A 13,859-nucleotide genomic window follows, 5' to 3' on the forward strand; every position below is an offset into this window, starting at 1 on the left:
GATGTAACAGTTGCCTGTTGGAACACTAAGGGCTGCTTTTTTAGCCCTTGGCTGTACTGCTAATGTTGAAGCAGCTGTGCTCACATAGTAGGCTAATCAGAAAGCATGGAGCTGGTCAGAGTTAAAATCTTTTTCATATCTTTCCATTGATGTAATCATAAATATGACTGCAGCCAACATTGTTTGTTTGTTTTTTGAAGATCACTTTTGTTGAGTTTACCAAAGACAGATTTTGTTACCACGGAGGGACATGATCTAGTTCAACAGTCTTTCTTTGCAGTGAAGTGGATTAGTCAGAGGACATATTCATTTGCAAAGTACACACACTAGCATGTATTTAATAGATTTAAATGGAGATGCCCTGTAGCGTAACATAATTGTCATTGGCCCCGGTGCAAATATTTTTTCTTGCCCCACCGCCCCAAACACAAGCGCACAAATAAAAATAGGCAATGGCTCAAAACCGTAAGTGTTATACACAAGGTGGGAAGGTGGTTTATATAGCTATCACAATTACAAGTAATGTAGTTATTTTAAGATATTTTAAGCCTAGCACCGAATATTTTCGCCCTGAAAAAGGAGGTGTTTATAGCAAAACAACAGACTGTGTAATAGCGGAACTTGACTTCGGACGTTCTAAAACGCTTAACATGAAATGGCTCATACTCATAGGATTTCAGTTTTGATTTTTTGACAGGTGGTAGTGTTTATGACAAGAGATGTCCGATAGAAATTTGGTGATCATTGATCGCCGTTATGGAACATTAAGCCATGTTAAGCCTTTTCATGTTAAGTGTTTTAGAATGTCCCCGATGCGGATCACCCTTCAAAAAAAAAAAAAAGAAAGACAAGCCCCAGGCAAACTTGACTTAGCCCCGGATCTTTTCAATAGCTAGAAACACCCCTGGGCTAGTCTACATTTTTTTGTCCTTAAAACGACCACTTATATTCAAGACGATCTTCTTACAATGGTAGTATGTCAAAATGGCCTGAAATCCTTTGTCAGATGACATGTGATCACCATTTAATAGTGACCAGTCTGGAGGCCAGCTGGCCTGGGTCAGTGCATGATTCACGCATTTTTCAGGAATCCACTCTTGGTCAGAGATTTGAACAAGGTAAGACAACCACCACCCTATATTTCACACATCATGCTATATTGTGACAATTTTTTTCTATTGTTCAAAGGGCTTGTGATGGCCTGCTGCTTGGGGACAGAGGCTTACTGTGTCTGCGTTACCTGATGACCCCCTATCCTGACCCACAATCAAGGGAGCAAATAAAATATAAAGTGGCTCACAGTAACACAAGGGTCAAGATAGAGATGACATTTGGGGTCATCAAAGTACGCTCTGCTTGCCTGCAAGGCTTGCGGGTGCGTCCAGAGCGGGCATGTGAAGTGGTGGCAGCATGTGTGGTGCTCCATATCATTGCCACTATTAGAAAAGAAAGAGCACCATGCCAGCTGCCAATGCCACCAGATGTATTGGACCCAGTGACATTGGATCACCCAACAGTAAGAGCTGTCAGAGAGGCCATCACAAATCAATTTTTCCATCAATAAAAAGACACATGAAATTATTCTTTTTTGATTGATGTATTTATTTATTGTCATTCTCCCCGTCCTAAAAATTAAAAGAAAAAAAGTTACAGATGGTAGAGACATATTAATCAAAGGATGATCAAAGTATAGCAATACCTTTTTGTCATGTTCCAGTTTTTCTATTTCCAGTTTAAGTTTTTTTATTTGTAGCATTTTTTTCTAGCAGTCGAGCTCAACCATACGCTTATAGAGCAACCTGACATTGTCAAATCCAGCCTGCACAGCAAAACACATTGAGAGAACGAACATGGCAAGCAGGATGCGGCATCATTAGTGTTACATATTGTCAGTAGGAATAATCCTTTTAATAGCAAAGGAAAAGCTACCCTTTAAGTTCTCTGAGAGGCCTGAGAGGAGATAACCTGTGGGGAAAATGGTTGATTTAGCTCCTCCTGAAAGACAATAATGCGATTGCCAACTGACCAAAGCTTTGTTCTCTTGAAGGTTCATTCTCATTCAATAGATGTATGACTGGAAATATCAGCTCATGACAATTTGCCATACATAGTCTAGTATTAGCCTATGTTATTCACTGTTAAATAGACAAAAAAAATACAAGTGATGAAATAGGTCAACCTGGATGTGTGTGTCAGACATGGCTGACATGGTCTCCTCACCCAAATCCACCTGAAAAAAATAAAGAGAAAAGCTGTTAAGTTGTGTCAACATAACAGCATTGATAAATCCACAGAACTCCTCAATTATTTCCACACTTAACATGCAAAACTGTAAAAGTAAGATATGAAGCATCAATCACTATTTGAAAGGTAACTTACCCTGTTCAAAGTTGTTGTACAAGGTGGACTCACAAAACACCCCTGAATCATGTACAGACCTTGGCCATTTGGCTTCCACATTTGTGATGATGTGGGTGGCATCACATATTATCTTGACAATAGAGAATGAGTTGCATTACTGTCTGAATTGAAGATTTGACTTTGACACTTAAACCTTTGTCATTCCCTGCACATTGATGCTGTGAAGATTTCCTATTCACATGATCTCCTTTGTTCACACTTCGAACTTTAACAGGAATCTGTGTTCCGTTCACACAGCCAATTACATTTGGAAATCCTGAAATGTTAGATAATGATTATTCATTGTCCAAACAGCTCAGTACCTAGACCCTTCATTTTTACATAAGATTAACCAACCTGTTATTCTGTAGGATTCCTCTTTGATAACCCTTACTGCTTTATGTCCCGGGAAAACAACGAAAATGTGCAGAAAGTGCTTCAGTGCAAGGCACACGTTTCGGATGGATCTGCACACTGTTGCTTTCCCGATGTGTTCAGCATCTCCAGTGCTATACAGAAAGCTGCCGTCGTTGGCAAAAAAAACGAAGGGCAATGCACAGTTTGTAACGTTGTGAGCGCAAATCCACGATGAGTGACGTTCGAGATGTGAGGTTTAAGAAGGTTGTTGAGGTAGATTATGGACCGTGATGAAAAGAAACGCAAAGAAACTCCTCTGAAAAATATCACAACGAGGTCTAATAACTCGTTCTCGGCGATTAATTTGAGGCTTCATGTCAATTGTACCTTCAGTGAAATGGCACGACATTATCGAAACAGATGAAACATCTGATTGAATTCAAAGCTACTTAAATACTGCACGCGTGGTCGGGTTTAACTCAAACAATCCTGCCATTTTCAGGTTAGCTTCAGAGCGTAAGTTGACACAGTAACTGAACTGGACTTACTCTGTGTCCTCAAACAGACCTTGCTCTCAGTTGAGAACTGTCTCACTGTGGAACTGTACACATCCGCACCAGAAGCTGTAGTGTGAAAGCACCCTTAGACTAGCGTTTCAGTACACTCAGTAGCCTACACCTCAAATATTCGTTCAAAAAGATTCATTCGTTCACGTACCGCACATAACTAGTGTTAGTGTTAGTGTATTAGATTTAATGTGATGTTACGTGGGTCGGCGAGCGAGCGAGTTTCGAACCGAGGTTCTGACTGCTCGCTGCCAACCCCTTACAGCCAGCGTCGTTGCCAGTTGAGCTAAAGGCAAATTGCCGTTAGCCTGTCGGCGACAACGCTACTTAACCATGTCTCAGAGGGGGTGACGTAGCCGCTGCAACCACTCGGCTACCTGCTACCCGCTACCTAAGGCTTTACGCAGGACTCACACGAGCTACTTCAGCTCCGCTACACTTATATAGGGTAACATAGAGTTAACCACGAAGATAAGCCGCTAGGAGCAGTTTAGAGATGCATCGTAAATTGCCATGACAGCATAGGCCTACCTCGGGTAAGACTTATCCACTTGTCGTAGTTCGGGTTAATCGGGCAGTTACACTCGACGCCACAAATTTACTCCTCAAGTTACCTATATAAGCCAGTTACCTCGCTTCGTAGTACAGCCCTCTGCTTTCTGGAATACCCCCTTGATTTCTGCCGTCCGTTTCGCTCTGTAGTGCCTCCAGTGGCAAAGTGTGTTAGCCGCGCAGACAGTTCATGAGCCTGCAAGTGAATGAGATGTGCTACTGTTTCTATGACTCTTTCTGTCAGTCCCTGGCAAAACACCACCAAAATGTACAAGTCTTCGTTACGATAAACAAGGTTTATTCGCGCGCTTATCTCTGGTCCGATCCTCAGCCACACCTACCACAGACACGCGTAACACATACGCACGCACACACGTAAACACCCAGCAGTTTGCTCACCCCGCTTGTGTACACAACGCTCCTTCCCCTCCCGTTAATGCCCCACCCTCATGTGCTTGTCGTGTTTTCTTTTTCCTGTATGCGCCTTTGTCCCCTCCCCCTGGCCTCTCTCTGTCTGGGTGAGTAATGAGCCATGATATGGTTGGCCGCTATCCAAATGCAGCATCCTCTGATTGGTTGTTGCATGGCTCTTGGGCTCCACGATTGGACACCTTCTCCTTTGGTGCATATTTTACTGAAGCATAGGAACAGTCTGGATTTGGAAAACCGAAGCTGGTGATGCAAGGTTTGTGATTTTTTTTTTGTTCGTTTTATCTTCTTGCTGTGTGTTGTGTGCGGTCGTGGGGGCCGGGCCGCCAGTTCGCAGCAGGGACAGCCAGGCAGCTTTGTGTCCTTTTAGGGAGGGGCGAATGTCTTCTCTGCTTCGGAGACGGATTGGGGTGGTGGTGGTGGCCAACGAGCTCACGATAGGTGCGTCCGATCTGTGTGGTTATAGTTGGAGAGTGACAGGGACGGCTTGAAGTCTCGGCAGACTTATCGCAAAGAGCTGGTTGCGCGTTTCTCCATTTGTCGTTCTATTTTTTTTTGCTTGACAAAGACTGCGTGTTTTTCTGCGTGCTTGCGCACTACCCTACGTGGAGTTAGATTTTGTTCGCGGCTTGCCACTGTCGGTGTCCGATGTTCAGACAAAGGCGAATTAACTGTCTGAAATCCAGTCTGTCACCTCTTGAGTTCGATACCAAAATTAGGTTTTACACAAGTAAGGGGACACTGACAAGACGTTTTCCCCCCGCCCCCTGCTGACTACTTAAGATTTAGAACACGGCTGCAAAAGTGTATGAATAGCAACTTGCGGTCGAGACTGTAGTTCCACTTTGAACCACAAGCAAAGTTTTCGTCTGCTGTGCTGTTGTCCTTCTGATAATGAACACGTCGTGCTTGCAGCTGTTGTCTTTCTATTTGGTTCTCATTCAGAGTACTCGGTTGGTGTGCTTGTCAGCCGATTTCAGTTATTCCATCACAGACAAGAAAATTTCCCCCACCTTTCTGTTGCTGTTATTCAGCGTGCTTAAAGTGACGTTGGGGTTCTTTTACATGCTGGTTTTCTGTTTAACCATTTTTGCCATGTTGCGTGTCTAATGTTGGAACTGTCTCCTAATAGCCCGCAAGATTTTGAGTTACGATTCCGAGATTGATTTTCTGTAGGCCGTCAGCAGGGCGGACTGGCAACAAAAAGCAGCCCGGGAATTTGCTGTCAAGCGGCCCCAATTTGATACACCAAATTCGAACTGACACAACATGTTTGTCAATCAACGAATCATTAGTTTTAAAAAAATACACAATCTGTTAATTTCTATTGCTTGTGTTAGGCTTATATGTAAAACGATTAAACTAATTTTCCAAGGTTTTCCTCCCCATGTTTGTGTGTACAGAATGCAAAAAATTCAAAGTTGAATTCATGTAATGATCACCTGACACCTAATTTGACTTAATAGCCTGCTTTTATTATCAGAATTATTTAAAATATTGCAAAAACACAGAGCTAAATTAGAACCAGCAGACTATCCACAGGAGCACACTACTGTATATTCACATAGTGTGAATATAGTGAATCACACTACATATTCACACAAAGCACACTATATTTAAGGCAAACTAAATTCACATAAAGAAGTGATACATATACATATATACATATACGTAGTGATATTTACAAAATATCACACAAAGCATATTATATTCACAGTGGTTTTTGTTTGTGATTTCCTTTCTGAAGAGTAGAGTGCATGTTTGTGTAAAATTTGTAAACTGTTTAGATTGTAGAGTAAGTATTTAACAAATCATTTTTATTGCTGGGCGAGCTATCAACTATTATATGCCTTATAGGCTAAAATGCGAAAAAGAATTGATGAGAAGTCAAGAAGAAAATAAAAAATTTACATGTTTATTTTACCCATTTACAGTCGAAGACCATGATGACCATTTTTTAGAACACTTTAGAGTAATTTAGCGTAAACTTCTCTAAACGTTTCTGCACTGAGTCTGATTAGTTAAACCTTGGAAATGGTCAAACCTGCAGCGGGACTAGTATTGAAACCCCAAGGTTAACAAAAACATTTTGTTCTTTAGTTAGTTCATTTAGCTAGTTCACAGCACATAGTATGTAGGCATGACAAAGCACGTGCTCCCTGCTCACTCCTCTTTGATGTTGGATATGGTACCGTTATCTTAGCACACTTTGCAGCGTCAGCCAGCAAAGCCTTTTTTTCTTTTTCTTTTTTTTTTTGGTGCACCTTCTCTGCACCGCCGGCCGCGGGTTTTCTCTTTCTATCCATGTTTCGGCAACAAGTGCTAGATACTTTTAACGAGTGCTAGATACGTCCAGTTGTGATGGCAACTGCTACCTGCTATTACGGATTGCACCAGCCGTGTAGCTGCAACTAAGCTGACCTATTGAATATCTCTATATAGGCTATATAATGCCGGTGTCACATACAGTTCTTGGCATCTTTGGGAAGAATTGTACGTGACATCATCCCTCACAAGACCGGCCCACCGGGAAAATTCCCGAAATTCCCGATAGCCAGTCTGCACCTGGTTGTCAGGACAGCACATTATGGTACATGTCAAATGTGAGTAGCTTGAGCCTACTGATGATTTCATTTTTTTCTTTTTTACCTTGAATTCGGATCTTTCCCACTTAAATTCTGCATGTACCTTTTGCAGTTGAAAATGACCAGTTAGATGAGCAGGTGTTCACTGCCGACGCTGTAGCCCTCATGTAGGCCTGCCTTTGCATGTTTTCAACCTAGCCAAACAGGTTTGTGTCATTGCAGATTGGTTGATTCTCTTGAGCATACCCAAGTGCTGTGTCAACAATGCTGCTATTTACGAGAGGGGCTTTGCACAGGGCCCTGTTTCAGAAAGTGGGTTTAGTGCAAACTCAAAGTTAGTTGACTCAGAGTTGAAGGAAACTCTGGGTTTTCGGTTTCACAAAGCCAGTTCATCTTAACTCTGAGTCAGTTACTATGGCAACATAATCCGTGAATCTAACCTGCTCACTGGCAGGTTTCTTCAACTAACCCTGAGTTTCTCCTCCTCTTTAGCTGAAGTCGCAGACGGAAGGAGGTGTCAGACATGGTGTGTCCTTTTCTTGAAGAGCCAGTTGAAGCACAAATACTCTGCAGAAATCTGCGTTGGGAGAGGGTGATCAGACCCCGCTTGGATGTTTTATCATTCCTTGATGATTATCTGTTTGAGAGATTCCGTTTCCGTTTTTCTGCACAATCAATCATTTATCTGAACAATATTCTCAGCCCTCATAATGTTCATATGACACATCGTTTACATGCTCTCAGTGCGGAACAAAATCTTTGTGTTGCACTTTTTTTTTTTTTTCTATAGTTTTCTATATAACATTGGTGACGCTGACCATATTTCCTGTTTAATATGCTGCTTAATTAGGCTAAACAACATCACAATTGCTTGTAATGAAATTATACCTTAACTGTTTGAACTGTATTTTTATATTTCATCTTCAGTTGCTGCCAAGTAGGTTTTGTGCCTGTTGGGTTGCAGCTGCATGAATATTAAACACACACGCGCACACACACACACGCACATACATGTATGTGTGTGTGGGTATGTACAGTACATATATATACACTATATGGACAAAAGTATTCGGACGCCTGACCATTACATTGTAATGACATTGTATTCAAATACATGTACTTTAATATGGAGTTGGTCCCCCTTTTGCAGCTATAACAGCTTCCACTCTTCTTGGAAGGCTTTCCACAAGATTTTGGAGTGTTTCTGTGGGAATTTGTGCCCATTCATTCTGTAGAGCATTTATGAGGTCAGGCACTGATGTCAGAAGGCCTGGCTCGCAATCTCCGTTCCAGTTCATCCCAGGTGCTCGATGGGGTTGAGGTCAGGGCTCTGTGTGGGCCAGTCAATTTCTTCCACACCGAACTCATCAAACCATGTCTCTATAGTCCTTGCTTTGTGTACTGGGGCACAGTCATGTTGGAATAGAAAAGGGCCTTCCCCAAACTGTTGCCACAAAGTTGGATAATAAACAAAATAAACAAAGTTAATATTTCTAATATTTCTGTTGATTAATCTGAGGAGAGGGGTCCTTCTGACCTTGGGTAGAAGCGATTCTCTGCCGTGCATCTGATGCTGGTCACAGGCTATCCTTGCACTCTTGACTTACGCAGTGCACCTTCACGCCCACTGTGTGAGAGTACTACAGCAAAGCTTATATGATTGAGCAGAGGCCTTTATGTTACTACACTGAGCTTCTCTGTGCGTTCTGCTAAAAGAAAAGCAATTCATTCCCTTTTGAAAAATGTAAATGGCAAGTGTAGACTCACTCTGTGCTTTCAACATAAGAGGAGAAGAAGTTAAGCCCGTAAATACTCTGTGTACCAGATATTCAGCCCTTTGTGTTTCACATTGATAGTTTTGTCTCCGCTGATGTGGAAGCTATAAGTGGCAGTTACAAAAGGGTGTGATCTAAAACAGAACACCCATAGCTAGCATAACACCCTGTTCCTTACAGGAAGCTTCTAATTTAGGAAGTACAGAGGATGAATGGAACGCAGGAGCTCATCAGGTCATAATAATAGAATATCTGTGGTAAGCCCCTCTGAAGTACAGCAACATATTAACTGTAATCTAGGTATGATAGGTAACGAAACATTGATTCACATTGAAGCATTGATATAAATTGTGATACGAAAATATGCCCTGATAAAGTGTTTTTGGGTGATGAAGACGAAAATGAAAACATGACTAAAATACTTAATAAAGACGACAATGATGATGAATTCAAACAGCATATTCCCATGATGAAAATATGAGTAGACTAAAAAGTCACCATGATTACATTGGTGCGTTCCAGTCGAAAGGCAGCTGGAAGTTTTGAGGAAGTATATGTGCACTCCCGATATCAAGGTTGTACCAATCGGAAGACAGCAAAAGGCAGTTGCCTTGTAGGATACTTTATTTTGGCTACATTTGTAGGCAGCCTCCCATGTATCCTACGGAGAAGTAAATCTCATAAATCCTTAAAACTAACAAACATTCCATAAAAAATGTAAAGAACATGGCGGACAGTCGAAGCGGAGAGGCATAAGAGTTAGTTTATAAAAGTTAAAACTTTTGACTAAGACTAAAACTAAATTAAAAATAGGTGTCAAAATTAACACTGGTGGGGATAGACGTGGAGCCGAGGTGTAGTCTGAAGAGGTGGGTTCTACTGTCCTAACCCCTGTGAGGAGTTCATTCCACCACTGAGAGACCAATACTGTCAGGAACGGGGATCGGGACACAAGCGCGGACCACCGGGTAAACGAAACCAAGCGTTTAATGAAAATCGTTAGGCAGTTCGTAGTACAGGGGCAGGCAGGGTTCAAAAACACGGGAAGGCAGTCCGGGGGCAGATCCAGGATCGGGAGTCGGTGCAGGCAGAGTCGGTAACCAGGGGGGGCAGAACAGGCAGACGGGACCAAAACGGCAGGCGAAGGACGAAGTCGAAAAAACAGGCAGGATTCCAAAACAGCGATCAGGCTTCAGGTTACTAGAGCGGGGACGAGACAGGACAAACTCACTGCAACGAACTAGCAACGAGACAGAGACACGTAGGGAAGATATAGGGCTGAGGTAACGAGGAGATGGGAGGCAGGTGAGCAGGCAGGCAGGTGCAGGCAATAAGGGAATCAGGTGGGCGGGGACCCGGCGGGAGCCGGGCGGGGCAGGAACACAAGGAAAACAAAAGCACAAGGACAGGGAAAACAAAAACACTGCGGCTTAAGGGGGCGGAGCCCTGACAAATACAGATGGGTCAAGAGCGACAGTCAGTTTCCCTGTACATACAGAGCGCAGTAATCTTGAGGGAACATAGGGGTTGAAGAGAGGTCGTAGATATGAAGGGGCTGTCCCATTCACTGTCCTGTATGCCAGCACCAAGGTTTTGAACTTGATGTGAGCAATAACAGGCAGCCAGTGAAGTGAGATGAGGAGGGGAGTAGCTTGACTACGTTTAAGGAGATTGTAGTCAAGTCATGCAGCTGCAATTTGGATTAGTTGTAGAGGTTTGATTGCATAGGCAGGAAAGCAAGCAAAGAGGGAGTTGCAGGAGTCCAGGTGTGAGATGACCAGGGCCTGAACTAGGAGCTGTGTTGAATACGTAGTGAAATAGGGGTGCATCTTTTGGATGTTGTAGAGTAAGAATCTGCAAGCCTGATTCACCACTGCCACCTGAAAGGAGTTGGACAGTTGGCTGTCAAGCATTACACTAAGACTATTGATAGTGCTATTGGTTTGGCTTGTAGAGCTTAGGCTTAGCGAGAGCACTTGGAATGCGGAGGTCTTGGATGGGATGAACAGCGTCTCAGTTTTTGCCAGGTTCAGCTTCAGGTGGTGGTCCGTTATCCACTGTGGAATGTCTTTCAGGCAAGCTGAGATGCGTGTAGAAACCTGCCTGTCAGACAGCTGAATGCTGATAGGAAGAGCAGTGTGTTGTTGGCATAGAAATGATATGAAAAACCATGGGAGGAGATGACAGAGCCAAGAGATTGCATGTAAAAGGAGAAGAGGAGGGGGCCGAGTACAAAGCCTCGAGGGACACCTGTAGACAGGCTGTGGGATCTGGACAACCCACCAACCAACCCACCCCTGAAGGAGCGTCCAGAGAGGTAGGATTTAACCCAGAGGAGAGCGGTGTCAGTAATCCCCAACCTAGCCAGGGTAGGTAGAAGTGGAGCAAGGACCACTGTGTCAAAAACTGCAGAAATGTCTAGGAGAAGCAAGACTGAGGAGTGGAAGAAAGCTGTTGCTGATTGAAGGCCTCAGTAATGGAGAATAGAGCAGTCTCTGTGGAGTGACCAGCCCTGAAGCCGGACTGAAAAGGGTCGAGAAGGCTGTTCCGGGAGAGAAAAGAGGATAGCTGGTTAGCCACAGCTCTTTCAAGCGTTTTTGACAGAAAGGGAAGGAGAGAGACCAGTCGATAATTCTGGACAGCAGATGGGTCCAGAGTCCTCTTCTCACACAGTGGTGTGACCTGCGCCACCTTGAAGGCTACTGGCACACTGCTTGTGGAGAGTGACTGATTCATTAGACTTGTGATGAATGAGGATGGGGTTATGGTTTACGATAACAAAGCTATTGCTGATACACTAAACAGTTTCTTTGTAGAGAGTTTCACTAGTGAAGTGTTTTTGCATATGCCTTCAGGTGCAGTCAGTTCTCAGAGACTTATAGAGGAAATTGATTTAAATGATGCAGAAGTACTAGATAAACTTCAAAAACTTAAAACAAATAAGGCAGTAGGCCCTGATGGAATATATCCAAGAGTTCTCAGAGAACTAGCAGAGGTGGTTTACAAGCCTCTGACAGTTATTTTTAAGCAATCCCTTAAAACTGTTGAAATACCAGATGACTGGAAACATGGCAGTGTAGTACCTATCTACAAGAAAGGAGACCGGACTGAACCAGGAAATTATAGGCCTGTCAGCTTAACTTGTATCGCATGCAAAATACTGGAATCCATCATTAGGGATAATTTGCAATTATTCCTGGAACGAAATGGTGTTCTAAATGATAGCCAACACGGTTTTTGCAGAGGGAGGTCGTGCTTAACAAACCTCCTGGACTTCTTTGAGGAAGCTACAGCATGTCTGGACTCAAACCAGGCTTATGATATTATCTATTTGGACTTTCAAAAGGCATTTGACAAAGTTCTGCACGAGAGACTCATATTGAAAATGACATCTGCGGGAATTACAGGAGCCATCACCGAGTGGGTTCGAAGTTGGTTGTCTAATAGAAAGCAGACTGTAACTGTGGGAGGAATTGTATCAGAGCAGGGTCCTGGTCGAAGTGGAGTCCCGCAGGGATCGGTGTTGGGGCCTTTGCTATTTCTTATATACATAAATGATCTTGATGCAGAGGTTAGAAGTAAAATAGTAAAATTTGCAGATGACACAAAACTAGGGTGTCTAGCCAACAGTATAGAATCAACTAAGGTAATACAGGAAGACCTAAACAGCATCCAAAAGTGGGCAGATACCTGGCAGATGACTTTCAATTTAGATAAATGTAAAATCTTGCATGTAGGAAATAAGAACCTTAAACAAGACTACTTCATGGGTGGAAAAAAACTAGAATGTGCTCAATTTGAAAAGGACTTGGGAGTAATGGTTGACCCAAGCTTAACAGGATCTAGGCAGTGTGCTGTAGCAGTAAAAAAGGCCAACAGGATGCTGGGATATATAGCCAAAAGTATTGAGTATAAATCTAAAGAGGTTATATTGAAATTATACAATGCCTTAGTCAGACCGCACCTGGAATACTGTGTGCAGTTCTGGGCACCGCACTATAAAAAAGATACTGAAGCTTTAGAAAAGGTTCAAAGAAGGGCAACTAAATTAGTTCCTGGCATGAAATATAAATGCTATGAGGAAAGACTCAAGTTACTTAACCTATTTAGATTAAGCGAGAGGAGGCTTAGGGGTGATTTAATTGAGGTATTTAAATTTATAAAAGGAATCAATAAGGTTAACTATAATAGATTCTTTAGGGTGAGTTCAGTCTGTAAAACAAGAGGACATAAATGGAAACTAGTTAAGAGTAAGTTCCGCACTGATGTAAGGAAATATTATTTTACACAAAGAGTTATCAATACATGGAATAGGTTGCCAGGTCATGTAGTTGAGGCAGAGACCCTTGCTGTGTTCAAGTCTAGACTTGATGCAGTTTTGGATACTCTTTAATTAAGAAATGGCGAGCTTAGTTGGGCCGAATGGCCTGTTCTCGTCATCATATGTTCTTATGTTCTTATGTTCTAATGGAGGAGAGGTGAAGGAAAGGGATCCAGGGCATGGATAGTGGATCGATGTGATGTAAGGAGGTGAGCGTCTGCATCAGCATCTGAAAGAGGGGAGAATTTAGAGAGGGGAGGGATGGCAAGTGGGACAGAGAAAAAGAGGACGAGGTGAGAGATGAGGGCTGTGGGGGTTGGAGGGAGTTACGAATAATTACAGTCTTGAGGGTGAAATGATCTGTGAAGTCATCTGCAGAGAGATCAGAGGGGGGTGGAGGAGATGGAGGATTGAGGAGAGAAGTAGAAAATAGTCTGCATGGATTAGAAAGTGAGGTTTGAATTTTTGATTCATAAAACGAAGTCTTAGCTGATGTCACACTCCCAGAGAAGTTCAGCTGGATTTTCTCCACTTCCGTTCTGCAGCATGAAGCTTTGCCCTATTCTTGCAAAGTGAATCAGTTAGCCAAGAACACAGTGGAGTGAGTTGTACAGGCCTGGGAGTAAGCACACACACAGAATCAAAGGAAGAGGACAGAGAAGAGAAAAGGGTGGATGCAGCAGAGTCAGTAGATGGCTTGGAGAAAGCATCAAGGGGCGGGAGAGAAGCGTGAACTGTGGATGAGAAGGTTAAAGGTGACAGGTTGCGTATATTATGGGAGAGGTGACAGAGGTAGGCACCAGGGTGGATCCTGGAGGAGGAAGTAGAGAAAAGGAGACAAAGTATTAGTCAGAGAGTTGGAGGGGAATAGAAA

General features: G+C 43.0%; 1 protein-coding gene and 1 long non-coding RNA gene across 3 annotated transcripts in view; one reads left to right on the plus strand and one right to left on the minus strand.

The window, feature by feature from the left end:
* Positions 1–1,622: 1,622 nt before the first annotated feature.
* Positions 1,623–4,224, minus strand: LOC118793479. 2 transcript variants are annotated; one of them, XR_005005661.1, is made up of 4 exons: positions 3,955–4,224; positions 2,380–2,491; positions 2,180–2,230; positions 1,623–1,965 (listed from the first exon to the last, which is right to left on the minus strand). It is a non-coding gene; the product is annotated as an uncharacterized LOC118793479 (long non-coding RNA). The 2 variants fall into 2 exon arrangements; XR_005005660.1 differs by having other exon boundaries at positions 1,623–2,230.
* Positions 4,225–4,323: 99 nt separating this feature from the next.
* Positions 4,324–13,859, plus strand: part of ctbp1 (C-terminal binding protein 1) — an 87,635-nt gene continuing 78,099 nt past the window's right edge. The window contains exon 1 of the mRNA XM_036551688.1: positions 4,324–4,560. Within this exon, the coding sequence (XP_036407581.1) occupies positions 4,554–4,560 (7 nt within the window). The 5' untranslated portion in view covers positions 4,324–4,553. The remainder of the gene's footprint in view (positions 4,561–13,859) is intronic.

The sequence above is a fragment of the Megalops cyprinoides genome, chromosome 18 (genome assembly GCF_013368585.1).
Source record: "Megalops cyprinoides isolate fMegCyp1 chromosome 18, fMegCyp1.pri, whole genome shotgun sequence".
Taxonomy (NCBI): Eukaryota; Metazoa; Chordata; class Actinopteri; order Elopiformes; family Megalopidae; genus Megalops; species Megalops cyprinoides.